The 27,925-nt window shown below is 44.3% G+C and overlaps 3 protein-coding genes and 1 non-coding gene across 8 annotated transcripts in view; 2 read left to right on the top strand and 2 right to left on the bottom strand.

The window, feature by feature from the left end:
* Positions 1 to 2,959: 2,959 nt before the first annotated feature.
* Positions 2,960 to 3,077, bottom strand: Trnal-caa. The gene is made up of 2 exons: positions 3,040 to 3,077; positions 2,960 to 3,005 (listed from the first exon to the last, which is right to left on the bottom strand). It is a non-coding gene; the product is annotated as a tRNA-Leu (tRNA).
* Positions 3,078 to 3,198: 121 nt separating this feature from the next.
* Positions 3,199 to 9,683, top strand: LOC120838003 (receptor-binding cancer antigen expressed on SiSo cells). Its single transcript, XM_040207724.3, has 4 exons — positions 3,199 to 3,751; positions 5,763 to 5,999; positions 7,605 to 7,688; positions 8,735 to 9,683. Exons 1-4 carry the CDS (start codon positions 3,584 to 3,586, stop codon positions 8,939 to 8,941), a joined length of 696 nt encoding a protein of 231 aa, XP_040063658.2. The 5' UTR covers positions 3,199 to 3,583; the 3' UTR covers positions 8,942 to 9,683.
* A 45-nt stretch (positions 9,684 to 9,728) lies between these two features.
* On the bottom strand, positions 9,729 to 27,889 carry LOC120838004 (glucosidase 2 subunit beta). 2 transcript variants are annotated; one of them, XM_042286453.1, is made up of 4 exons: positions 27,869 to 27,889; positions 16,967 to 17,367; positions 14,307 to 14,443; positions 9,729 to 10,132 (listed from the first exon to the last, which is right to left on the bottom strand). In XM_042286453.1, the coding sequence occupies exons 2-4, from the start codon at positions 17,341 to 17,343 to the stop codon at positions 10,077 to 10,079; spliced, it is 570 nt and encodes a 189-aa protein (XP_042142387.1). In that variant the 5' UTR covers positions 17,344 to 17,367; positions 27,869 to 27,889; the 3' UTR covers positions 9,729 to 10,076. The 2 variants fall into 2 exon arrangements, with proteins under 2 accessions (XP_042142387.1, XP_040063659.2); XM_040207725.3 differs by lacking the exon at positions 27,869 to 27,889 and adding an exon at positions 17,990 to 18,099.
* Positions 18,137 to 27,925, top strand: part of LOC120838002 (E3 ubiquitin-protein ligase RNF19A) — a 29,290-nt gene continuing 19,501 nt past the window's right edge. For 2 of the 4 annotated variants that reach the window (XM_040500018.2, XM_040207722.3), the window contains exons 1-2: positions 18,137 to 18,186; positions 26,275 to 26,338. In XM_040500018.2, coding sequence (XP_040355952.2) covers positions 18,170 to 18,186; positions 26,275 to 26,338 — 81 coding nt within the window. In that variant the 5' untranslated portion in view covers positions 18,137 to 18,169. Of the gene's footprint in view, positions 18,343 to 20,470; positions 20,626 to 26,274; positions 26,339 to 27,925 lie in introns of those variants that run through there. The other 2 variants (XM_040207723.3, XM_040207721.3) reach the window with 2 other exon arrangements.

Genomic DNA, 27,925 nt, shown 5'->3' with positions numbered 1-27,925 from the left:
CCTCAAAGTAGAAATGATACATTCGCAGTACATCATTGACCAAAAAGACAATGTACAAAGCAATTAGGTACGCAGAAGCAGAACCAGCTATTAAAGCATTTCTGTTATAAAAACAAGCCGATTCATATTTGACTAGCACAATTTCGCTGTTACATAAAAAAAAGAACATAAAAGTAACTTTAAAAGTAATTCGCTACTTTTTTACAATAATTAGTATTTGAGTAATTTCTACCCTACTCAAATTACTTTTGAGGCCAATAATCAGCAACTAAACTTGATTACTTTTTTTAGTAACCCGTACATGTCTGGCTGAAAGTGGTGTCCAACTCCAACCAATGCGTCGAAAGGCGCTCAGCTGTTGGGCTCGGGCCAAATTACAGGGTGATTCAAGGAGACGCCAGGCTCTTTAAATCGACCGCAAAATTCGGTTTCTTAACCTATCGCGCTACGACTTTGTGCAGCGTTGCCCACAGATGGTGCATTTTTTTTTTGTAAAATTTGCAAAGAGCGAATTTACCTGAGGAAAAAGTAAAGAAAGAAAAAGGCTTAGCTCCTACGGAAACGCAGCGACGCCACCGGTCTTCAAACAACACGGCGCCGTTTCGCACGGGAGACAAGAGATGGCGCAACTAACGCCGTCGACGAACGAGCGTACGGCACCGAGAGCCGGCGTTTTTAGCAGACGATCTTTTCGACTCAAAAGCGGGGCGCGTTCCGCAGGCGGCGACAGTCGCAGAAACAAAAAAACATGCGTGGTATCAACAAGGAACTGCACTTGGCGTAGCGACCACTTGCGCCATCTCTTGTCTCCCGTGCGAAACGGCGCCGTGTTGTTTGAAGACCGGTGGCGTCGCTGCGTTTCCATAGGAGCATAGGACCTATCCATTGAGGATAGGTTGAGGCAAATGGACGGGGAGCAATGGGCACGAAAGGTTTTCAGCTATTTATACACGAGGAGTGTAGACACAAAGTGGAGACAGCGCACTAGGAAATTAAGAGGAAAGTTTTTGGGCTATAGCGAAGATACGGAAGAGCAAGTCTCAGTTAAGAAGAAAGTTAAGGCCACAGAAAGAGATTGGTGGCTAGAGGGAATGCAGACAAAAACGGCTCTGGAAAGCTATAGATTAAACAAAAGAGTTATTGCCAAAGAAAGCATTTATGACAATTCTAGGGGAAGCTCATTGCTGTTTGAGGCAAGAACGGGTGTTCTGCGAACCAGAACATACAGAGTGAAGTACCAGGAAATAGATACAGTGTGCACTGCTTGTGGAGAGGAGGACGAGACGGCTGAGCACTTGATACTCTACTGTAAAGGGCTTCACCCTATGCCTACCGAAGACAACATAGATTTAATAAAGTCATTGGGTTTTAGAGACAGCGAAGGGAGAGTGGATTTCAAGACTGTAGAGATTACCAAGCAAAGATTAAGTGAATGGTGGCAGAAATCGAGAGAAAACTAGGTATTTTCTTATCCACTGATGGCAAGGGGGTTTCATAGCCTCACTTTCTTTGCACTGCGGAGTGAATATAGATTTCACATTTAAATATTCTAAGCTTAAATGGTAAAACAAAATGGCTAGGTGGCGTAAGCTACCGTCCGATCCAAAGGGCTCAGCCGTATTCATCCATCCATCCATCCAGCTAAGCCTTTTTCTTTCTTTACTTTTTCCTCAGGTAAGTTCGCTCTTTGCAAATTTTGCAAAAAAAAAAAAAAAAAAAAAATGCACCATCTGTGGGCAACGCTGCCCTAAGTCGTAGCGCGATAGGCTCCTTGCACAGGACGTCATTTCCGTTGCCCTCCAAAGAAGAGGGGAAGAAGGAGCTCCCCTCTTATCAGGACCCTCCTTTGTACCTCCCGGATTTGTACAGGCGTCGCTACTCTCCCCCCAGAAGCAGCTCTGCCCAGAAGATTATAGAAGATTAACCTGTCACTCAAAATTCTTACAAAGGCAGCTTCCCTCTCCTCCTCTTACTTGGTGTTCAAAAGTGTGCGATGTGAAACCGAATTTTGCGGTCGATTTAAAGAGCCTGGCGTCTCTTTGATTCACCCTGTAGTAATTTGGCGCCATTCGAATGTGATGAAGAAGACGAAGGTGTTCACCGGTCGTGGTGTTCACAGGCTCGTCTGAGACCACGGAGGTTACAGGGTGTCCCGAGTCACCGGGCTTAATATAATTTGAACCGGAAAAATCGACGGTCTAAACTTTTCGTCAAAGGTGTATTTCACAGCACAGGTCTGTTTTTTCTTGTAAAATTACAAAACGTAGCTCCCTTTCTGTAAAACACAGGGCCAAAAAACTTGCCGAAGCCGACGACCGAGTCACGTACTTGCGGGGTGCGTTTGGCGCAGGGTGGTTTGGCGCCTGTCGTACTGCACTGGCTAAATTGCTCATTTACAGCGGGCATACCAATATCGCCGTGTTCTGGCAGACTAAGCTTCTGCTGTATAAACAACTAAGGACTAATTTCTTTGGTTTGTAGGTATCTAAATGTAAGCTTTCGGGTTCGGGTTGTTTCTAGCCTCTCATAAACTTTTTTTTTTTTTTTTTTTTTTTGGTGGCGCAGCAGGTTGCAGTTTTAGACAGACCGTTGTCCGACAAAACCGTCCGCTCAAGCTCGTAAAAACAGCAACAACAAATGGTCTGGCTTGTGACATTTAGGGGCATTTGGTGCTGGTGTCGCCGTGTCGCTGAACCCATATAAAATAAATCTAGCGAAAACGGCCCTGTAAAATTTATTTACAGAAACACGCAAATACCATAACCATAACTTTTGTCATCAAAGTAATTATAAGTTCAAAATTGCCTCAATTTTAAACTTAAATTAAAAATTTATAAAAAAAAACGCTTATTTTTAATGAACAATCTGCTTTTTTTTTTTTTTTTTTCATTGCAACATCAAATTATTATAATTAAAAAAGACCTACCAGAAAAAAAAAAAAAAAAAGGCAAAAATTTTGTGTCAGAAGTGGGATTCGAACCCACGCCCACATTCGTGGACCAGAAGCCTCAACAACCCTGGCACAGGGCAAGGTGAACCCTTGAGTCTGGCGCCTTAGACCGCTCGGCCATCCTGACACCACTGTTTTCCCTAGATTTAGAGAAGGTATTTGAAGATATTACTTAACACTTCGAACGTTTCCATAGTTTTTGCTTATTTCTTGTCAATTTCTCTAATGACCTTTTGTCTCTGCTGTTCCCTCTAAGGGAGTCGCATTTTCCATGCATTAGACATCGGCAAAATCACGATAGGCATTCCAGTTTTCTACACGGTGGCTCATGTGACTTCCCATGGATTTCCCTGTTTTGAAGCTGCGGGTAGGCCGTCGTTGTTGGACTGCGATCGCCCTACGGAAACTACACGATCGCGTAAACTATCAATGCAGCGGTGTAAAGGTGTAGATACTCAAACGTGATCGCACCGATGGGTACCTTACGCGATCCAACCCGCGTTTTTGTAGCTCACCGTCGACACTCAAGGCCTCGCTACATCGTGTGCTAGTTCGTCGCTGATCCATGCTGGTCCCGTTAGACAACTTCTGCTGTTTTTGATAAAATTATATAAGCACGGACATTAAGCGGAAATGGTGAATTTCGCAAAGGCGATCGCCGTCAAGGTGTGGAGATTATTCCTCGGTTTCTTTGGTGTCGTGCGCCGAGCGTTTTGCTGCTTTCGAAGGCGTCGACGAGCGTCGGACGTCGGACTGCCAGTTTCTGTGTCGGACCATGGTATCAGTATCGCGCAAACCAAGGTAAGTCACTTGCAAAAGCCTAAATCTTAAATACTCACGCAGACAAAAAAAAGAAAAAAAAAAAAGGAGCTTGGAATCGTGCTTGAGCACAACTAAACCCCATTCGCAATGGTTACAGCCCTGTGGTATGTACAGCCATGTCATGAGTCATTGGTATTTGGTATTTATTTGCGCTCGTGAGCGCAGGCGCCACAGAAAGGCGTGTAAGCCCGTACAATAATGCCTGTGTGGCCCGTCTAGAGGGGGTGATAATGTTAGTGATTAGTGACACACGTTCGTTTCTTTTTAGAAACGCCAGTTTGCATTTGGACACATCTGCTGCCTAATTTTGCGGAACTGCCGCCCTATTTTCATCTGGTTGAAAGAATCTGAGTCATGATCAATGCATATATTTTCACCAGCATTCAGGAAAAAAAAAAAAAAAAAGCGGGAGCATTACATGCCTGTGGTTCACAACCAATCTATAATGCCTCAAAAAAACTCGCCATGTGGCACCCATAGAGTTATTATAATGTACGCTAGAGGTTCAACTGGCGCTAGTGTCTATGCGACTTCCGGGAGGCAAATTGAAGCAGACAGCAACCAGTCTACTTTTGCGGTGCTCCTGTGCATTCCTATGGGAAAACGCACGTGCATTTTGTCTCTTCGCCGGAAAACAACATGAATAACTTTTGTTATTTCTGTCGTAACGAATAGTATGTACCTTTATTGGTATTGTGAAAGTGTAATTGCTTTAGTTACAGCATTTTTCTTTACCTCTGAACGATGTTAAACTTTGCTATATTTCAGGCCCAAACCTCTGTTCGACGGCAGGTATGCAAAAACGAGCGACGATTCTAAGCAAGATAACGATCGAAAGGAATGCAGAGTGTGTTCGAGCTTCGCTAGCATTCCGGTGGCGCTTATATATTGCTAATATGCCCGTCCTGTCTTTATATGAAAATGACTCCGTCGTGCGCATCTTTACGATCGGTTAAAAAAATATGTGAACATAAAAAAATAAAGTACGTTGGCCACGAAAGGTGTGTCTTTTTATTATTTCCTATGTCGGGCAGCTTTTATCGGGCACCTGTTCTCTGGCTTCTCCCTATTTGGAAAGATTTGGAGCGTGCGGGTGACGCTTTGGACCCAGAACAAGCATCTTCGCACACGAGTAGAAAGAATAAAGCAGTACTTATTTAATGGAAATCGGACTATATTACGTGGCTTTCAATTTATTTTGGTCGTCTGCATGCACAAGGAGTTACTTATCCAGTGTTACTGCGAAGTTCTTGCCGTCTCTTGGTTTTCCAGATGTCCTTCGTTCGTTTGGCACGTATATCCCCGATGCTAGAAAGCGCCGATGCCGTGTTCGCGCTAACAGTGTCCGACAGTGCACATAAATACACGTACGAAGCGGTTTTAGCAATGTTTTTCAGGCCACGAATTTAAAATAAAAACGCCGTAAGTGACCAATTATTTTGTCTGCGTGACTGAGAAATGCTCCAATGTGCCTAGTACGTACGAATTATTCGTGATATTTGCTCTTATAATCGAGCGCAGAGAGAAAATGCACTCGCTTTTTCCCATAGAAATGCATTACCGGAAGTCAATTTCGGACTGGTTGCTGTCTGCTTCAATTTGCAGCAGCACACTAGCGCCAGTTGAACCTCTAGCGTACATTATAATAACTCTATGGTGGCACCCCCCCAAAAAAAGAAAAAAGTATGTTTTTTTGTTTTTTTTTAACATTTGGTTTAGCTGACTACCATAAAAACAAGGTCTCTAAGATGACTAGTAGAAGCTATGGAATATTCGGAATTCCAACTTTCCTTACAAATGATGGATTGGGGAGAACACTCGAGGTGGCTCGTATTTACCGCCTTTCTTTTTTTCGCCTCTAAAAATGGCGGACGAAAGGGGCACATTGCCTTGAGTCGGAGGGATGCCCCTCCCGTAGGTTAGCAGAAAGTGTAAGTAAGCACGTGCACCTTTCTCGTTGCAATAAGCCCGGCCCTTGCTTCCTCGGCAGCCCGACGACTTTCAGAACTGGGGCAGCTGGAATGAAGAGGATGGCCCCACATCGGTCATGGTGGATGTTTCCGGCAGCTTGTTGGCACAGCCCGGTGCGTCTAGTCAACGCTCTGCAAACGGCTCTGTGCCCCGACCGAGCCTGACGAGGTCCGGAAGCGGAGACTCGCAGCGAGATCCGGAAGACGACATGGACTTCTTCAAGGACATGACCCCCAGGGTGGTCCGACAAAAGAAGGTGACTAGTGCCTTCGGTCGGGCTATGGCGCCTGGAACGCGTCTCCGACTGGTGCGTGTAGCATCCTATCCCGTTCATACGTCAAAAGTGGTCCCGAAGTGGCAACAATTGACGTCACAAAAGCTGAAGTGTCACGCTGTTGGATGTTGGGATCGTGGTGATTAATCGTAGTTTTGGCAAGAAAACTCGAGCAAACGTGAGTCTTGCTTTCGTCACGGCGTCCCAAGTCCTGCCTGCAGAAACCTCTGTGGACCGTCACGCTGGAGAGCAACCTGCTGCAGAACAGGCGTCTGCCACAAACACCACCGCTGCTGGGGCGCATGACGTCATCAGGCGGAAATTAGGGGACCACTTTTTTGCATGCGTTAAACACAAGTCGTAGACATGTTCCAGGCACCATAGTCGGGCTTTCTGGATGTAGACGTGAGGACTAGAGGATTAATGGCACAGTTGAACAGCATTTCTTTGGTATAGCTCCCACGGTGCAAAGGGGAGGTGACATATAGTGAGGTTGTCGTCTGCTCTTCTGTCCCAGGGGCTATGCAGAGAGTAAGTCATCTGGTTCTTGCCCAGGTGTTACAGTGACGTCAGAACGATGCCGAGTTTCGATTGACTTTGATTGGAAGGATAGTGGGCAGACCTCAATGCTAGATGCCTTGAGGTCTATTCACTATTTTGTTCAATCAGCCAAAAAGAGCTCGGCATTCTGACATCATCGAAAACTCTGTGCAAAAAGCAGACAAATTTGCGCTATGCTTATACGATGTTACACTCGACAGTCTGAACTACTCTTCATATGCTCCCGCCACTACTCAAACTATTTTAGCCCATTTCTTACCCGCTTAGCAACATACATGGTTCTGTGGACGTTATGAAGATGTTCCAACTTTTCATGGATGCCTGTTGGGACGTCTGTTGTCGCCTGGGCTAGACCTGTCGATTTTACAGCTGTCGGACATTATAGACTACTTCATAAAGTGACCTGTCCTCATCTCAGTTCAGCGAAGTCGTGGAGTCCGAGGGAAATTTCCTCGTAAAAAAGGGGATGAAACATGAAATTCGATAGACCTATTGCCTGCTGTCGATAAAAGATTGTAGCTGAAAACCATAAGAGCAGGACAGGACAGCAGCGACATACGGAGTCAGGCGAGTCAGTAGATTCTGTAAATGTTATAAAACGGTGCGAAACACGCAGGGACAAGGAAAAAGGGACACAATACTTTTTGTGTTTCTTTTATTTTCGTGTTTATAGGAGAAAAAAAAAAAAAAAAAAAGGACCCTTGTATTCAGCATTGTGTACGTGTCCTTCTTTTTCCATGTGCTTGGGCTGTTTTCTAATAGATATAGGACATTATTAATTGGAAATGGCGGAATGAGCACTGTACATGACTATACACAACCCAGTTTATAGTTGGGTACGATTCCTAGACGCAGCAACATTGTTCCATTCACACTAGGATGGTGGTGTTGTGGCGAGAAAGGCAGCTTCCTAAACATCATGGTATTGCTGTTCCAGCTTGGTTTGTAGAATCATTGAGGGAGTGTATCAGTATGTTCAGCCAGTCAACTTTGACAGAGACAAGATTGCATGACCATCATTTTCAGTACGTGCCACGGGTGGATGATTCTCTCCCCCACGAGGGACTGTCCAGCCGCCTCAAATTCGATGCAAAAGCTGGGATTCGTCAGGTATGGCACTCTTACAGTCCCGTGTTCATGGTAGAATGTTGCTGAAAGGCTGCATGTTGGTTGCTCTATTTTATTCCCAGTCCGTCTTTTGTACTCTTTCATTGGAGATGAGGCTAACAACTCTCGGAGCCCAATGTACGTCTTATGGTCAATATGGATGTTGCATTATTTTAAGACAAACAGAGCGACTTGTTTTTTTCAGTTCTTGGTTGTAAAAAAGGGCAACCTGTAAACCATTTTTTATTGGAAACATTTACGATTATGAAACATCTTTATTGAAATATTTATTTGACTTTTTACCTTTTTGCTTTGCAGTGAAGGAGGCCTTTGCCAAAAAATAGTGCTATAGGACAGAGTAGCTCTGTATGTTATGTCCCTTAACCAGCTCTTACACATTGTTGTTAAAATGAAATTCGGTCCAGCTATGCAAGATTCATAAAGATGAAAGAAATAAAAGTCAGTCGAAGAGCGTACAAAATGTTTCTTGGAACTGCCCCTGATCTAGGGCGTCTGAAATGCCAGTCTCGACAGTGATGCAAGCCACGTTCGAGCCTTCTTTTTTTTGAACCCGGTTCCCATAACAGTTGCTATACTTGTGGACAACTTTCGTTGGCTTGCAGTCAAAGCTACAGAGGCATGTGCAAGAGTGCATCATAAAGCTGTAAATGCGCACCCCTCCTCTTCGAAAATGCCTTAGAAAGTTGTCCACGGGTATAGTATGCAGGACAGAATGCGCAGAGCAAGTCGTCTGCTCCTTGCGGAGGAGTTGCGGCGACGTCAGAACGACGCCAAGATCCGATTGGCTTTGATTGAAACAATAGTGGGTCGATCTCAATCCTAGATGCATCGAGGTCTACCCACTATTTTTTTCAATGAGCCAATAACAGCTCGGCATTCTGACACCATCGCAACCCCTGTGCAAGCAGCAGACAAACTTGCACTCCACGTTGTGCATTCTAGTTCGTTTTGTTCAATACCGTATGTATCCAAGTCTCTAGGGGCTGTTGGCTCAGTTTTTGACCAGGCTGCTCGTGCGAACGTTCCAGGGATCGGAACTGGGCGTCCTTGAAGACGAAGCGGACACAAATACCTGGGAAGATCTCGCGGAGCTCGAGGACTCTGCGGAGCTGACGTCTGCGATCCGCGAGAAACGGCAGGCAGAGCGGGAGAGGAGAATGGCGGAGCACCAGCGAAAAAAGCAAGAGAAAGAGCTGCGCCGCGCGAGTGCAGGGACGAGAGTCCGGATCGGCTGATCGGTGCCAATCGTCCAGCATCCTACCAACATTCGCCAGCTCGTGGAGTGCTCTCTTTCTCCTTTGTTTTGACTGCGCTGAAGCACTTTCGGATTCATTGAAATCTCAGTCTTGCGAGACTTTTGAGGTGATCGGGGACAGCGGCGGCGGAAAGATTGGGGGAGGTTTGCTATTGTTTTCTTTGATTTTCATGCTTTTTTATGGGCGCATTCCAAACATTTCACTCGCGACATATGTCAATGCACTATACTTCGTTTCACTTCAATCTTCAAGTCTGAACACACTCGATGCTACGAGCTGATGGGATTAATCAGACGGTGTAGAAAGCTCACCGACACGGTGTTTGTCATGTGTCTGTACGTGTTCCATCATTGCTCAGCCGTACAGTGACTCTAGCTCAGCCAATCATGCACAGGGAACGCCCAGTGCCTTGCGCTTTTGATGCCGTTTGATTGGCCCCGTCTGCTTGTAGCGTCCGGACTTAACGAAGTACAGGCACAATTTGTGGCATTTTACATTTGCCGCGAGCGTTCGAGCATCTGGTGCCACGAGAAAAATATTGATGCTGGCAATGTTGAGGCCCAAAATTCAGTGGAAGGTTCAGTCCGCGCTGCAAAGCTGTACCCAGATTTGTCGCTGAAAGAGTCGAGTCATGGGAGGGCATACATATTATATGAGAGATGTGCAACTTGTAAATAAATTTGTTGTGGTCCAAAAAATAAATACATGGTTGGTCTCACAATAAACCTCTGGCCCCCCCCTCGCCTCCTCCTAGAAAGTGCAAGCATGCCGGTGGAAAAGAACTGCAAAACAACTTTATTATAAGTGCCGGTAGGTGCCACGACCCGTCGGCACATCAAACGAGTGGTAGGTTAATATGTAAAGCACCACATTTTGAAGCCACTTAATACTACTTCATAAACGCAGCACAAGCTGAGAAGTGAACAAAGCGATGGGATTGGCCGTCTGGTTGTTGACCACTCTGGAGCGAGCCCACAGTCTTCCATCTTTCGACCCCTCTGGGCCACAAGGCAAAACCCGGCAATTGAGACAATTGGCACGAGGAACCGCCAGTGACTTCCCATGGACGAGCAACCGCGCACAGAGAGTTTTGAGTTAATTGGTTAGGGCTTGATCAGCAGCGCACTTTGCAGGGGGCCTGGAAGGTTCCCAGCTTCATCTGCTGCTTCTCTGGAAAGAGTCAAAAATACATACAGATGAACAAACGCGCGTTTACTGGCGCGACTGCTGGTTAACCCATCGCCTACAAAAGTCGGTTTGTAGAATGCTGCAGTGTGCTCTAAATCATTGTCGGCTCGGCGCAATATCCGAACGACTAAAATACAACAAATCGCGCATTTGTTTTCTTTTTTGTTTTTCTCTACTCAACGATTGAAAGCAGTTGGCACAGATTCCAAATTTAGGCCTCACCGGCTGTACACTGCTATACTCCATTCAATCTTAAAGGGATGCTGAACCGAAATCTGGATTCCCCAAAACTCGCGGCAAAAGCGTGCAACGGGATGCTACAAACACAAAAACATCACTCATACAGCGATATCTCGAACGGATGACCATATTTTTCAAACAAAGAGGCGCATTTGGCAGGAATGTTGACGTCATGTTTCTCCGAGAAGGGGAGGGAACGGCCTCGCGTCTTCTCCGCCTCGCGGCCTTGAGGGAGCGAAGAGAAGAGATGAGGAAACTAGGTATCTTCACGTCATGCGCCTCGTCGGCCTCGCTCAATTTCGACTTCTTTTTCCAAAAATACGGCCGTCCATTCGATATATCGCCTTACTAGTAGTGTTGTAGGGATTGTAGCGTCCCGCCTACATTATTTTCACCATCGCGGATGGTGAAAATAATGATGGTGAAAAATAATGCTGGATTTTCATCCAGCATTATTTTTTTGAAATCCAAATTTCGGTTCACCATCGCGGATGATGAACCGAAATCTGGATTTTAGAAAATAAGGTAGCAGGAGTGCTTAATAGGGCGCCACAAACTTCAAAACACCACTCATAAAGCAGTATCTCGAACGGATGGCCGTATTTTTAAAATAAGGATGCGATTGAGTGACAATCGCGACGTCGTGTTTCCTGCAGAATAGTTGAGGAGGGGAAATGGCCTTGCTTCCTTCCCTCTTTGTGTCCGCGCGAAGTCAAAGCGAGAAGAGGCGGAAATGAGAATCGCAACGTCACGGGCCTTTTTCGCCTTGTTCAAGCGCACTCTTCTTTTACAAAAATGCGACCATCCGTTGGGGATATCACTTTGTGAGTGATGTTTTAGGGTTTGCAGCGTCGCGCCTAGCGCTTTTGCGTCGTTTTCTGAAATCAAAATCTTGGTTCAGCATTCTTTTAAGTTGAGACAGAAGCTCCGCCTTCAGTGCCAGCTTCCTGCCCTTGCTAACACAACCGTGAACGCGCAGGCGCGCACAACCAAAGCACTGCGGAAGCCAGCAAGCTTGCGCTGAAGGTGGAGCTTCTAGTCTTAGCTTAAGGGTGAACGGAGTATAAGGCCTACTTCAAAGAGTTAATAACTGAAGTTGCTCAAATCTGGCAACAGTACAGTTCGATACGTTCATTTCTTAGCCCACACGCAAACTATTTTCACAATACAAAACAATGAATATACATTGATTTTATAAGTACCTTTTGACTCTGTCATTTCACTTGTCCTCCCCTGAATTCATTAGCTTTATTAAACAAACATCAGGATTAATTAAAAATATACCCACCATCCGCACCTGCCACCCCGAAAAATGGAACGTGTTTCCTTTTCTCACAAACTACAGTTTGCAGTCTTTAAAACATAATCTACCCTCATTGTGCAAGAAATATTGCATTAATGGCATGCATGGTTACTCAATAAATTCTAAACCGTTGTATATACTTTTTACATAGCATGTGACGTAAATCCGTGATACGTTTATCTCTCATGCATGTATTTATTTTGTTGCTGAAATCTCTCTACTTATTTCTGTATAACCGTAGCCGCCTGCAAGGTATGCGGGGCACGGACCCATTGAGTCAACATCTGTCGACTTCTTGTCCGTACCTCCGTCGTCTGTAGCCAACAGACCTTTGCAAAAAGAGCTCTCTGGTCGCCACCATTTTGTGACTCGAGCGACCCCTATCTGCCAGAAATTTCTGCCGCCCGCTTGAGCTATGGAAACCCGGTCAGCACAACTCCCCCACCCGCATTGTGCATTCGGAGTTTGCCGGATTTTCTTGAAAGCTTTTACTTTATTTGCCTGTTCAGGATACTTACCATTTCTGTGTTATCTTCCACTTTGAGAACCAGGGAATATCAGTAACCATAGCCTGCTCGGCCCTTGCAAAAAACAAACAAAGAGAGCGAACGTCAAGCAGCCCGCGACGCGGGCCGTTTGACGTTCTTCGAGGATTATTTATATTGAGGTAATCTCCAAAATGTCTTCCCGGCTATGTTCCCGGTCTTTCCTTAAAACATTTTCGAAAACAAGCCGTATTCCGTCCGATCGTCGTGAAGGGACTGTCGTCGGCACTGTATATTGGATATGCTGTGTTACTTGAGACCTTTCTCAAATCCTGTTCGGATAACACAGTACCGTAAGGTATGTACAATATATGTTCTTTGATTGATGAGACTCGTTGAATTTCATGTCGTGAGCGGGGAATACCCGTGCAGTTCGGCTATTTTTTGTGGTCCAATATTTTTGAGTTGGGACCTTTGTAAATTGACACGGCTAAGTGTATGGTGTCGTAAAAAGATCAAAATAAGATGAAACAAACATTCCAGTTGCATTTGTTTTTTTGTGAACAAACACCAAAAATTGCTTTCATTTGTTTGTTTTTCTTTCCAGAAATAGTACACTGCTTTAAAGACCTCTATAAATTCTATTCGCCATAGAACACAGAATAAGAAAGAAAACGCGGCAAGTCAGCCGCCCAGGCTGGCACAGCCCACTGACGAGAAACTACACAGCACAGCACAGTTGGGCAACACTGACATACTCTCAAAACCAGGGACGCGCGCTGTGAATCGCTTTGTTCGAGACTGCCGCTGGAAAGGTGTATACAGATGCAAAAATAAATATTATATTATCAGATATATTGATAAGGTGAGGAAAAAAAAAAAAGAAACGTTTATCTAGAACAGGGGCCTCCCAAAGTTTTTGGCTAAGGAGCCGAATAGACCGATCTCACCAAGCGTTGCACGCATGCGTGACGCCGCCATAACTGTAGTTCATAGGGTGCAGACTCCAGTTCACGAGAAAGCTCATGCCACCTCGTGCTCTGCTTGCACAGAGCTCCAGCCGGGTTGTCGCGCGTGCAGAAAGACTACAGCTCCCACGATGCATGGCGGCAGCCGTGGCGTACTCAAACTAGCTGGTGAGATCGGTCTATTGGCGATCTGTTTCAGTCTCAAGGGCCCGAAAATAAACAAGTAAATATAGTACTAGATAAAGAATTTTTGATCAGCATTTTAATTAAAAAAATTAAAAGTTGGAGCAAAAACTAAAAAAAAGCAATCTAAGGTGGATGAATATGAATACTTTATTTAGAAATTCAATATTAAGGTAATTATTACATTGCACAATAATTGGGACCCATAAAACTCGCCAAGCATAAAACGAAGTGCAATGAGACTGGCATACTCGCACAAGGCAGAAGACTAGTGAGAATGATAGAACTGATGCTAACAATATGCAATAGTTACGACACAGGACGCTAAGCACAATAGACTGAGGACGCAAAGGAATTTTTGGATGTGTAGTTAGATATAAAACGGGACTAAGAATGGTGATGACAATAACCAATTGTTAATATGGCGAGAGGACCCGCGTTACGGTAGGCAGTTTTCACTCATTCTTCCTGGCATGTTGGTGCACGTTACGGCGCCGTTTTCTTACACGCGCTTATTTTTGCGGCCCCGGTAAAAGCGGGCCGCGGGCTAGGCTTCATTGGGAGGACCACAGCAAGCCACAGGCAAGCCAGAAAACCTCCGCAGGCCGGACTTAGACCGTGAGCCAGGGTTAGCAGACCCCTGATCAAAAACAATTTTTTCTAAAAACAATATAAGTTCCAATCAATACCATATTGCTCGCAGTTTAGTTGTATATGTATTTATTCGGCTAGCTTAGAGGCCCAAATGGGCATTATATAAGTGGGAGCCGTACAGAGAGTAAAAACGACGCAACAAACGGCAGAGACAAGGTTGAGACTCATGATAGCAGGGTATCAGTAACACAACGGTAACAGTAACGCAAAAGATAACTGGATGGAGGCATTGGCATTCGTCAAATGACGAAAGCAGCCTGCGATGACTCGCCTTCCGGAGATTGTGAGGCAGCATGGCAAGAGCCCCAAAACAGCTGCCGTACCTGATAACCTGAGCTGCGGCACTGCAAATACTCCCAGCCACTCGTCACTGCCGTCACAGCAGTCGCAGATGCCGTCGTTCACGCGGGTCGCCGGGATGTATCCGGGCTTTCCAGGCGTCTCCTGTTTACAGAAGAACCTGCAACCACACGGGACGGACCTTAGCACAGACCTCTTCAACCGCCCCGTAGGAGCCAGACCGCAACTATACCAAGCGTGCGTACGGTAGGTGTCAATATTTTGTAAGATAGCCGCGTCCGGGATCCGGCTTTCGAGGCATGTAGTGTACGAGCATTTCATTGCGTCAGACGGATGTTTGATTGCAGTAGACAAAAGATTTGGACAACAATACGACACGTGAAAAGTACTAACAGCGCAACGACACGGACAGAGTAACTAAGGACAGACAAACACCGGCGCTGTGGAGCTGGTGTTTGTCTTTTACTCTGTGTCATTTAATTACTCCTAAGTGCCCGAAGGCATCACATGAGGACGGAACAAAGTAATAAATACACTTTAAATGTAAAACATAAAATTCAAAGAGGTTAAAAACAGCAAACAAAAAGAAAGCAATAGCTACACAGCAATGTTGTACATAGAGTTAAAATAAGGAGAATAATTCTTTGCAAGCACTCTTAAACTCACTACAACTGGAAATGTTTACCACTCTCTCAGGCAGGTCCTTCCATTCCTCAATAGGCACATTTAAAAGAAACTGAGTACTGCTTGGAGCGAAATGGGGGTAACCTAATTTTGTGCTGATGATCGTGCCTGGGAAAAATTCGGTGAGGGGGAAGTAAAAGGTGACTACCGTAAATTACCGAGGAAGCGCCCGTGTCTAAATTAATCCAGTTTTCAGTGAAAGTGGGTATTTTTACGGTAAGAGGCAGTATTTTACGGTAAGATGCGGATTATGGTAGTATACTCGGTGAAGGGTCATTCGTGATGCTTTACATCCGGTGCATCGAGATGCAAGGCCAGCTTTGGGCTTTAGAACTGTCACACCTTTAATGACGAACTGAACAGCCCATTTGTCTACATTAATATGATACAATCAGATGCGAGAAACTGCCCCCGTAGAGAAGTGCGGTCTGGGCGAGCAGAACTGCAAGAAACGTTTTGGGAGTATCGCGATGTGAGAAATTGATCGCGCTGCTGCATGACGAGATAGATGGGAGTGAATGAGCAGAAGTAAGATGGAAGGAAATGCTGCTCCTATTTCAAGCATGGGAAGCCAGTTTTTCCTTTTATTTCAGCTTCTCCATATGGCATGCAAATTTTCTTTTATATGTCAGCTTTTCATTGTGCCATTTGACGAATGCTTCAGTTTGAGCCGGGAACTGTAAACTTTGTAACATGAGCGAAACAGACGCTTTTCAAAAGTCCGTCAAGCGACACTGGCTGCAGTCATATTTTGGGCATCGTCAGTGCACAGCTCACGCCGTGCATCGACGATGTGCTCGTATTGAATGCCTTTGTACACAAGTAAGCGCTCGACGCCGACACGGCACTCGTGTTTAACGCATGCTCGAAGTGCGTGCCCAAAATATGGCAGCCATGGAGCAGTTACCGGAGGGTGCACACCCAATCCATCTACAGTGTTTCCTCCCCCAAAATTTACAGGGTATTTTTATACCACACAAGTACAATATGCATTGCTGAATGCTCATTTTCCTCCCACATGTGCGGTCCAAACCACATACCGAAGTTTCACAATTAACCATCGTCTTACTATAAAGGGATAAGTGTTTTTTTTAATAATTTTTAATGGAAAATTGGGCCTGTTCTTGCTAACTGTCGCCCTCTTGCTCTATGCATTCATGCCATCACCTTACCATTAAAAATTTCAGAAAATCACTCGTAGCTTTTCATTACCTTAACGGTTCTTTCTGAAACTTTGGCATCGGGTTCGAAGTGCTAGTGCTACATTTGAGCAGAGAACCAGCGTTCGGCAACGCATAAGATATTCTATTTCTTAAAGGGGCGATGCAACGATTTTTGTACTTGGCACAAATACCGCTTAGAACGGATCTCCGACTTTAATGACCTGCAAAACACCTGTTTAATTTTCACCATACGCAGTCAAGTCGTAGGAAAAAAAAAACAAAAAAAAAAAGAGCAGCGTTAATTCCCCCCCACTTTAGCCAGAACAAGCGGCCACGTGATTTGAAGCCGACTATATGCCGCCAATGTTGATCATAGCCATGCCTTGGGGTTGGCAAGGCACAGGACACGCGCTGAGTTCCAGACATTGTTATGGTTCGGCTCTTGTCGTCATTGCAGCGATTGGACATGGGCCACTACCCAAAAGCTTCTCGAGCTATCGTTTACCATGAGTCAAAATCGAGCGCCTACACAATTCTCGGGTCTAATCATGAGCTGCATTCAAATATCATCACTGGGCGGTACTGTGACCGCCCAGCTACATCATCAAGCTTTGCGAAGGAGGCATTGAATGAAAACGCTCGCTCTTGTCCTTGAAATTACACCGCAACAAGGGAGTTTCTTGGCTGGTGGCGCTGCGTGCGAGTATCCTCGAGTCCCACTAGTACCAGTAAGCTCGTGTAAAGTGAAAAATATTCCAAATGAATATCGGTGCCCCGCCTCTTTAACAACTTGATACTCTGCGATCACACCGAGGATGGTCTTTGTTGCATCATACCTTCCATTCAAGCAGGCATTTGTGGCCGGTTCATCAGAGCCGTCTTCGCAGTCGCAGTAATCGTCGTTGACTTGAGTGAACATGATCGTCACGTCTCCTTTGAGGCATTTGAACCACTTCCTGTTGGCGTAGAGAGCCTGGTCTTGCGGAGCGACACCCCTGACTGAAGGCATTTCTCCTTTGCCGTCGCCAGGGGCCGCCACAGTCTTTGCACTGGAAGGCGGGCTCGGCCTGCCGGCACCTTTTGTCTGGCTTCCCCTGGAGACCTCTCGGAGGGAGAACAACTGACGTGTCATGTAGAGGACCCCGATGACAAAGAGGGCAAGGAGGAGGTGGCGGCGTTTAACCGTCGTCCTGAGCTTGGGTAGGGTGAACATGTCAGCTCATGCTTTGATGTGTTCCTGCACGACAACGAACAGTTCTTTGAGCTGGCTGCTCCCGAGAAGATTGTCATTAATTGCAGCAACGCAGAAAAACGTGGAAATTTAATGTGCCTCAGCCCGTTCTGAAATTCGGTACACTGAACAGGTTAGCATAAATGAACGCTTTCGTGTGCCGCATTCTCGAACGCTCCGGTAAGCAGCAAGAAAGATATTTCTCAATTTACCATAGATTTCATTATAGAATTGGAATCTCAAAGGTGCCAAAGCGTTTGTGGGCCACATCAACATGGCCCGCGCTGAGGACTGTCTACGCAGTCGGTTGGTACCCAAAAAAAGGCATATCGCGCGATATCCGAGGTAGACAGTGGGTCTGCCGGTCTTGTCACGCAATGAAGCTAACATCTCCGCAGTAAATTACAGCGGATTTAACCTAATTGTTTGCCGAGAGCGACATGCGTTGCATGGTCGAACGGCGGCCGTAAAAAAGGAAGGCGCTATTCCAGTCAGCCAGCTGTCGGAACAAGTTCTCGGTGGCTGCGTATCTTTGGGTACGCGGAAACGAACGGCTGACAGCCGCCGAGTCCGAAAAGGAAACACGGCGGGCAAGAGCGAGTGGGAATCAAAACAAAATTAAATTCACCCGTTCCACGTCCAGAAAGATTCCATTTCGGGGTACACACGCAGCGAGGTCGAGGAGGTACGCCTCGTCGCCGCCGCCGCCGACCGGCGGCGCTACGAGCTTCCGTCACGCTTAACTTCCGTCACGCCCAACTTCCGGAATTGCGTAACTTCCTGTATCGCCGCGACCTGGTTTTTCAAGATGGTGCCCCGTGTTGTGTGAGTGAACGCGCTTCTCCATTTCTTTTCCTCCCCCCGACATATCGAATGCAAAATTCTGAGAAAGTGGCGTGAAAAAAAGATGACCGGTGAAAGTGTTCCAAATTGCGTCGCACGCCGCAGCGATGGAGAACTGGCGAAAATTAATTAAATCGGGTGAGTTTTCGCAGCAGTCTTTGCCGCTTCATCCAGTTTGTTTCAGCTATTTTTGTTGGGTATTTTTTTCTCTTGTCCCCCGCTGCTTGCCAGACCGATGTTCGCTTTTATACGCCGCTTCGTCGCGTTTAGTTCGATCTTGAGAGGTTCTCTGCTTCTGAGGCCTTGGGTCGCGTTCTGTGCACTAGTTTGCTGCGGGGAAGCACACACGGGTGGTGCGAGAGCCGCTGGACATTACGCAATGCGAATTTTACCTTTAATCCTAGGGTTAGCTTTAGGCCTTCCTACCTTATTTTCTTTTTCTTGTTAAGGTATTGGCTCCCCTTAAAGGCCTCGTTTTGCTGCAGAAGCGGCGTACTTTCGTGCTCGAAGATTCCGTAACCCGATCGAAGTCTAGCTGAGTGGGTGGGCGGTATTTGGCAGCACTTCGGGATGCGTCACTTGTAGCACGAGCGCTCCCTCCGCTCGTCAAAACAAATCGGGGCGTTGTACGGTTGTACTACGGTAGTGTACTGTGCGAGGCATTTATTTTTTATGTGACTGTGTCCGATTAATCTACACACACCGGGCTCAACACGCAAGAAAAAAGAATATATATAAAAAAAGTTTTATTAATTTTTTTGTGAATTCTTGTGACCCAACACTCGGGGTAGTTATGCAAGCGTCGGCAGCACAGCTCTGTCGAGCATCCGTCAGACGGGCGCAACCACAGTACGATTTCACACTGACTAACTCCTGTTTTTTTCTTGTTTTTTTTTTTTTTTTTTTTTGTTTTTTAGTCTGTGTCGTGACGCGTGAGCAAGCCTGCCGCTCGACTTCGCGGTTGTACGACTGTCGTGAAATCTAATGTTGGCCCGCCCGCCCACCCGAACTCTCTTTAAAAGAAAAAAAAAACATGATCTTTCTTTAGTTAGCGTTTTTATTTTTGAATGGGCTTGTTTTCTTCGTCTTCGGACTTCTTGACTCCATTTAAAAAGCTATAATTACGATAAATTTGAACCTCAAACGAGCTTATCAACTGTGACCTAACGCAAATGAGTTGATTTTATCTGGCTTCTCTCAATAATGAAGTCTTAGTACAATGACCCGCTCCCCCCCGAACCTCCCCCTCCCAACCCCCCCCCCCTTTCCCCCCCCCCTCCTCCCCCCCCCCCCCCCCCCCCCCCCCCAAAAAAAAAAAGAAGAAGAATAACGCCGCACAAAAACGGGGATATCGCTCGTCTAGTGCCGCGAAAATAGATGCATTCAATCTGTTTGCGACGTGCCTGTGTCGGCTTGACGAACGTCATGGTATGTTCGGATATGTGCAATGTTCGTGCGTCATCTTTTGCCGAGATACACACGCTCGTGTTCTGACGCGAAACTGCGCAGCAGACGGCCCGAAAGGCTGGCCTTGTCTTCAAGGTTGCGTGAATCGCTTAAAATTATGTTGAGCGTCGCAAGGCCTCTAGCTTTACTACGACGTTTTCGATTTAGCCCCAAGTTTAAAGCACGCGAAAACAACAAAACAAGTCCGCCGGGTATTGGAAAGAGCCAAAAAGAGAGCAGAGCAAATACGAAGAAGGTAAACTCGATGGTCGATTTTCTTATGATTGGTTAGCTGCAGTCACGTGGGAGGTGTTACGCAACCGAATTTGCGGAGACTCGCACGGTATGCTGCGCGATTCAATATGTTTGTTTATTTTTTGGACTTGTTAGTTTTGTCTGGGGCGTCTTTTTTTCTTCGGTTTTGCTTTGTTTACAAAAAAAGCAAGAAACAAATAGAACAAAACAAAACGAAAAAAAAAAAAAAAAAAAAAAAACGTGGCTGTAGTGTGCAAGTGTTTTTATTGAGCAGGGCATGTATCTTTCCTTTTTTGATAGCCTGTAGACGTTTTTACAACTAAATTTGTACCAGGTTACAATGTTGGTAAGGCTAAATAGTGTTTGCACCACCAAACACGTCTGTATTTTACCTTTGTGCCTCTGTATATGTAACCGATTAGTTTGCTTCCTAGTTCATGACAGCTTTGAAGGAGTGAGTGTGCATAAGCCTATCTGTAAACTGCAGGATGAGATAAAAACAACATACATTTTATTCTAAAGCTTATCATTAGCTATAAATGCCACATACAGCTAAACCCAGAAAATAAAACTAGTCACGATAACCGCTGACATTACTGTAAGCAAAGTTGACATAAACTTGCCTAAAACCAAGGCATTTTTTTCTTTTCTTGCCTGCTGTGAGACCTGTAATGAAGAGGAAACAGCTGTGACTTATTGTCGTGGTGATGGCTGTGACAGGCATTTATTGATCTCGTTGTGCTTGCTGCATTGTTTACGAGTTCAGTGACGAGATACGACGGATGCTGCTTTATCACGAGGCCGTCTGGTTTTCATTGTTTAATTTTGAACTGCTGCAACGCGCGCGACGTTGGGTAGCAGGTGGGGGCTTGTAAAGTCCGTGGTGCCGTGTCAGCCGACAGTCTGAATGGGCTCGAAGCGGTTTGATCCCACACTATCCCGGTCCCGAGAGAACGTCCCGATAGTGCTATCTTTGTTTGTGTGTGACTGCAGGATGCTGGTTTTGGCATTACTTGCTGTCAGCTGACTGCCGCGAAATTAAGCCTGAACACACGACAGATTGCTGGTACGCACTAGGTGTAGCCCTACATACGTGGGTTTTAGACCTCGCTATTCTCCAGGTGATGGTTTCGGGCTACACCTCAGTTGGAGTCGGGTAATTTTAGGAGTTGTCGTCTCTTATAAAATCTGCAGGTGTAAATATTCTTGTTTAATTCTGCCTGAAAATAACGGTTCAATTCAGCTTTGGGCGTTTTCGGGATGCCTAGACTAGTGCCACTGTGTTTTAAGCAGCGTTGAAGGCTACTTAGGAGGTTGTGCAGAGGGCTATTTGACATCTACTCTACTGCTTATGAGCAAGCAAGGAACGGACACTTCTACTTCTTTGTCGAAGCGGTAGATTTGGAAAGTGAGGAGCGGACACTTTTACTTGTTTGTCGAAGCGGTAGATTTGGAAAGCAACAAAGGCCAGGAATACAAGAAATGGAATTCTTCTAGGCTCTCATCCAATGGCAATTTATTTTAGAAAAGAAATGGCAACTAGACGCTTCTAGTTGACATTTTTCTTAGTGCTGTTAATGTCTTTCAAGTAAAACATTATATCCTGGCTGGTCTTCTAGATCTCTGTTTCATTCATTTCCAGTGAGTCTCAAGCTAACATCTAACTTGAGCGACATACTTGCAAAAGCAAGACTCGCCATGGTATCTGTGGCTTCACTAGGCATTGTTGCTTTGATAGCGATACTAACGGAGCATGTTTCATGGCAGTGTAATGCGGCAGATGTGCTGATGCTGCAGCACGACATAAGGCCAACAATTAGGTCACATCCGATCAGTTCAAACAGACGAGATAAAGTACCATATATCTACTCGATGGAAGCACAATCACATTTGTAACGTGTGGGGCAACTTTTCATTGCGTTTAATGGGAACAAATAAAACCACGATTGCAGTGCAGCTACTAGAAGAATAAACTAATAGCTTTAGTTGTCAGAAACCCTGGGTATAGTTTTTTGTGAGATTAGTATTGTTCAAGAGGAACAAATCTCAGGGTTCCAGAAGAAAACCACACATTAATAAATCACAATGTTAAAACGTAGAGTAATATACACAAGGTAAAGAGCGGAAACTGCCGTAGGCCCTAGCGGCCCAGATAACATGCAGCACACCTAGCAGGCGGGATTAAAAGTTCATATGGCAGTTTTCCAGTATGGGTAGTTTTGGTTTCTAATTCAGCAGTTTTACTCACGGGCATGCGAATGCGGTCTCTTGATGTTTTAGTCGCAATTTTGGCTGGAATATTTACTGTATTGACATGTAGTTACTACCTATAAGAGCAGTTCTAATCTTAGAAATTGCATACTCTGTGAAGTAAAAATTAGCCGGCATTACACAGCAAAAAATATATTTTGCTGCAATAAAATATTTGTTAAAATTAGCCAAGATGAATCTTGGCTAATTTTAACATTATAAGTAAAACAGGAAGGGATTCAAACACTAATTATTTTTAGCTCCGTTATGTACAGATGAATCAGTCTGGCATAACATGTTTCCTAAGATAGTGATTAATATTTAGAAGAGGAAATTATTATTAACATGATGAATCATTTACAACATACTGAATAAGACAAAGATATCTGGGAAAACATGTGTCATGATTATTTTCCAACCAAGAACATGTGGCATGATTATGTTTCCTGTGCCATAGCAATACACATCTTGATCAGAAAGTGTCACAAAGTCACAGGTCACAGGATAAAAAAAAATCTTCCCTCTCAACCTTCGAAAAGCTACCAGCTAGCGAGGTGTACCATGAGACAGTTTTCAAATCAGTTTTGATAATGAACTCAGCATACTTTAACATTGTTTCTGGTTAAAGCAGAAAACACCAAACCATACATTGGAGATTAAACTAGGTACAGGCGGATTTATAGAGACCAAAAATGCACTGTTAAATAAAATACCTCCTAGTTATGTATAAATAACTTCACACACAAAAAAAAAAATACACCACTACCCTTTGAATTTGTCTAATTGCCTCCCAGAAACAGGAGACTGGAAACATGCTTTATCTAGCTTCCTGTTAACAAAACTGACATGCCAACAGAGACATACTCAGCAAAAACATCTTTAAAAACTTTTTTTAACATTCCTCAGAAAAGAGACGGAAAGGACCAACACTTGACGGTGTTGCAGACAGAACAGCACACACATTTGGAACATGTGCTACACTCTCCACTAGGGCAAGGAAGTGAGATTCTAGCTGCTTGATGAAATCAAAAGCAGCCTCTGAGGGGTACAACTAGATTCCCAAACAATTGACCGGGCACACAATACACTTTTAACATAAGGAAATACTGGTGAGGCGCTGTCACCTTCTCAGACTTGTCCTTCAGAAAATCGGAACAAACACAGTTCTGATTCATTTTCTCGAGAAAAAGTTGGATAATAAATCGTCCGACATATAATGTGCAGGAGTCGTCAGATACACTTGATTTTGTGTTCAACCTAAAAAGCATATTTATTTTTATTTTTTTTTTATTTTTGGACATTGCCTTAACAGTACTGCTTAACGTAGTGCTACTGATTAGCGATTAGTAGATATGACAAAATGTTGGTGTGTTATGTCAGTCAGCCACCCAAATTAGGCAACTGGTCTCTTGGTTGTAAATGAGCAATTTAGTTAGAGGTGTACGGCTGCTAGCCTTGGTCCTTTAATGGACGTCACACAGAGATGATTGCACAAACTTGTGTTGATAATATGCTCATAGGTCTGTAGTACTCAAGTTTTGAGTAGTGCCCCTAGGAAATAAAATCAAAAGCTTTTAGGTTACGGTCTGGTTTCTGAAAGAAAACAAGTACAAAAAGCTAAATGGCAAGTACCTCTAGCCTTCGGACAAAATGCTAAAGGTGCGAGTTGCAGCTTTCTTCGTTAATTTCATGTCTTTCTTTAGCTCCTTTAAACGTTTGGGTAGCGTGCAGGGACATATAATGTCCAGCTTTATATGGCCCTGTTCAATCTTATGCTTGTGAAGGATCTTTCCTCCTGCATGATGGAACACTACGTTTTTTTCAGCCATGCCTTGGTCGCATCTGACGTGTAGCTGCACTTTATTTTAGCATCCTTGCGCTTAAATTTCAATAAATTTGAATCTACTCCCTGGAATATGTTGCCAGCATAAGATTGAAAAACTAGGGGAATTCGGAGAGGCAGTTGAGGTTTAGTCTGTTGAGGTTAGTCTGATGGTAATTATTTCATAACTTTAGGGCTTTGAAATCTTTGAAAAGAACTTTCTTTACATTAGAGCCAATACGGTGTAGTACTTTGAAGTTCTTTAATCGGTGTTGCCTGTTTTGTAGCCTATCCAAGGGATGTTGCCTACCTCCTTTAGTGACTTCTCATTTTAGCTCAGTCCTCTTTAGAAATTCAGGCCTGTCATTGTGGCATTGCATCAAAACTTCGCAGGGAAATAACTGTGTTTTTCTTCTTCATGGTTAAATGCTTATCAGGCTCTCGAGGGAACTCCTATAAGTTAAGCTATAGGGTGGGAAAAGAAGCCTCTGTGCGAGCTTCAGACATCTAGATAATCTGGAGTGGCGCATAATCAGCATTCCCAGCATTGATAAGCGATTCCACATTTGGGGCATTCTTCAAAATTTGGGAATGATAAGGATAGCATTCCTGACTTGTGTGCCAACCTGTACGCATTGCAGTTTGATCCTGACAATTGTTCCCTGGTTATTGTGCCGAGAGTTTGTTTACGTTGAGAACTGAGGAAATAGACGTCTTGCTAAATGTTAAAAACACCAAGGTGCACTGCTTGATGCATTTAGAGCAGACACGACATCGGTGCTTTTTCACATTTTACTTGAGAAAGGTACCGGTTAGCACAAAAATTTAATTCTTAGGTTAGTGCCTCGGTGAGCATTTTCCACTGCACTTGTTTGAAAGTAAGCCTTTTAATTCTATGAGAAAAACAGGAGACATTGGCAATCATTTGTGTGCAAACTGTATGGTGCTTTGTACATATACATCCTCACCCTGTCTGTAAAAAAAATTGAGTAGTACGTGACATAAAAAAACAACAAAAAAAAGTGACAACAAACTTGCTTGCAAAGTGCCATTTGTTTTAGATTTTTGCTTTTAAGAATTACTGCTGCAGTCACCTGCACGTGCAGTGGATGGAACTACAAACTACTTGATGTTCCAGTCATTTAGCTTAACTTCAACATGCTCGAACACCTTGTCTGTGTACATACATATTGTAACAAATGACAGACGATGAAGCAGAAGAAAACAAAATAAACTAAAGATTTAATGGGGGCGAACTTGTGCCAGAAACGAAGAGAAGAACATTCGTTGAGAAATCAGCGGCGAGCTTAGACGACGGCAGCAGCAAGCGACGGTACGTGGCTATCGCGAGATAGAACCAGTGAATGAATAAGCAATACGGCATTCGGCTCCTTGCCTACTATGCCCCTCATCTGGAATATTCGACCTAGAATGTTCGGGTAAGAGCTAAGGTGAGACTGACTAGACAAGGTCATTCTGGCCTCCTTGTCGTTTACGCTCGGGGTAAGAATGTACGCAAACCTTTTAGATGAACGGGGAAGCGTATCTTCTCGACCATGCACGAGGCATTACTCCCCCCCTTTAAAGGCCCATCGCCCCAATGCAACAGAAAACAAAACAGTAATGGTAAACTAAAAAGGTCCTCCGGAAACGAAAAGTTCTCAGTGTTACCGAGCGTAGAACGGTTTGAGTCAAACGACGTGAGCCACCTCGGGTCGTGGTCGGCGTCGTGATGATGTTTGCATTTCGTCGGGCACCACTTCGTAATTCAGCTCCCCGAGGCGACGAAGTACCTTGTGCGGTTCGAAGTATTAATTCAGCAGTGTTTCGCTGAGGCCGCAGCGACGAATGGGTGTCCACACCCACACCCTGCCTCCGGGCTGGAAGTGAACGTCCCGACGACGAAGGTTGAGCAAGGGGAACGTTGTGTGACAGAAGTGTTCGGTGTGATCAGCAAGGCACAAAGTTGGTGTAGTTGGTGCATGTTTATAAAAAGGCAAAACAGCACTAGAATAGACAATCACAAGGAAGAAAGTATGCGTAGTGCCTTGTGTCTGTGAGTTGTCTGTTCCTTGTGTCCTTCAGGTATTTTAGTGCTGTTTTACCTTTTCCTAAAGCATGATTATTCGGAAGAGCCATCGATGTCTCTGTGCTTTCACAAGATGCTTTCGGTTTTGCTTTGCCAACATATGCTCTGATCGAAAGTTGGAATCTCGTACATGGTCCTCAACGTTATGCATTTATATTGTACCCTTTTCATAGGCCTGGATCGATGGTTCTCTGTATACTCTTTACAGATGTGATACCGTACAAAGAGGACAAAGCACTCGACTGGGAAACGAGTCTGACAGAAACGAAACCGTAAGCAAATGTTGCAATCTCTAGGCGCATCAAAGTTTTAACACCTCTGGAAGATTGACATTAGTTGGAAGCATTAGCTGAATCTGAAATCGTTGTTGGTCTGGCAACATTAAAGTTCAGTTCAGGAAGCTACTCTTGCTCAATGGGTAAATGTGGAGCTTTGCAGTCATGAAGAGAAGGTTACAAAGGTAGTGGATAAACTCGAAGGAAGTGTGAAATTACATGCACAAGTAATATTTCTAGAGAAGTAAAAGAAAGAAATGGGGTTGGAAAAAGCGATTTGTAAATGCTAAAGGTTTGTATACTCGTTATCACCTCAAAGACCATAGTAAACAAAGTTTGTCTGCTCGTGAATATTACCAGCGTTTCTCTATTAATGTGGTGTATTAAGATACTTTTATGCTCATTTTTAAGATAGATATTTGTTATTTTCTCGATGTCTAAATATTTTAAATGCACAAAAAAAAAACAGTTTGTTTCTGTGACAACCGAATTTTCTAAGAACTACTTTCTTTGCAGTATATGAGCTATGCAAAAAAAAAAGATTGCTTTTTTTCTTGCAGTAGCAACAAGTATGGGTGGCATAAGTTACCAACCACCGACAAACATCTGAGATGTGGGCATAAGATATTCGATGTAGTGATACAGAATTGGGTGTTTATGCAAATGTTTTTTATTGATGGACAAACAGCATGTTAGTGTGGGTCAAGATTGTAGAAAGAATAAATATGTAGGACAAAGGCAACATAACCACATATTAAAAAAAAAAAGATATGTGGTTGTGTTTAAAGGATTTAGTTGTGTTGTCTTTGTCCTACACATTTATTATTTCTTCAATTTTTTTTCTTTTTTCCTGGCATTGGTTTTATGATTTTCTCTCTTATCAGCATACATTCAGTATTGGTGTTTTTAAATGGTCATCCTGCACAAAAAATGAGGAGCTATTTGATTAGATACGTTTCTAAGGAAAGCCAAAATATAATTTTGCAACCTTCTGATAGCGCAAGGAATTCCACAAAATCTCATTCCTTGTCAATTAAATTTTTTTAATAACCAATCACTTTTGTCTTAGCCATTTACTTTTATTTTTATTGGGCACAGGCTTTTTTCCTCAGCAATCACTTTTTTTGATTGCCCAACAAATGTTTGTCGGCAAATCACATTTTTGTAGACCATTTACATTTTTTGTCAGCCAATCACTTTTTTGCCAGCGAATCACATTTCTGTTGGACAGTTTCATTTCTTCTCATACTTCGTTTCGCCTGAAGTCCGAACACAGCCGACGCTACGAGCTGATATACCAACCAAACGGCGTCAAAAAGCTCACCCAGATGGTGTTCTGTTGTCCTGCATCATCGCTGAACCAATCCGATAAAGAAAAGACTCAGTGACTCGCACTCTTGATGCTGTTTGATTGGTTCCATCAACTCGTGGCACTGGCTGCGACCAAACTTAAGGTGGAACGAAGTATAGCACAGATATCTTCCCCAAGCGCATTAACGTTTGTAGGTCAGGCCTCGGTCAGATTACCGTGAGACACAGCTGCACCCACGCTTGTCCGGCGCCGACCCTTCCCCTCTCGTTTCC

The sequence above is a fragment of the Ixodes scapularis genome, unplaced genomic scaffold (assembly GCF_016920785.2).
Source record: "Ixodes scapularis isolate PalLabHiFi unplaced genomic scaffold, ASM1692078v2 PGA_scaffold7__128_contigs__length_106722199, whole genome shotgun sequence".
In the NCBI taxonomy this organism is placed as follows: Eukaryota; Metazoa; Arthropoda; class Arachnida; order Ixodida; family Ixodidae; genus Ixodes; species Ixodes scapularis.
This window is presented reverse-complemented; position numbering and strand designations above follow the sequence as displayed.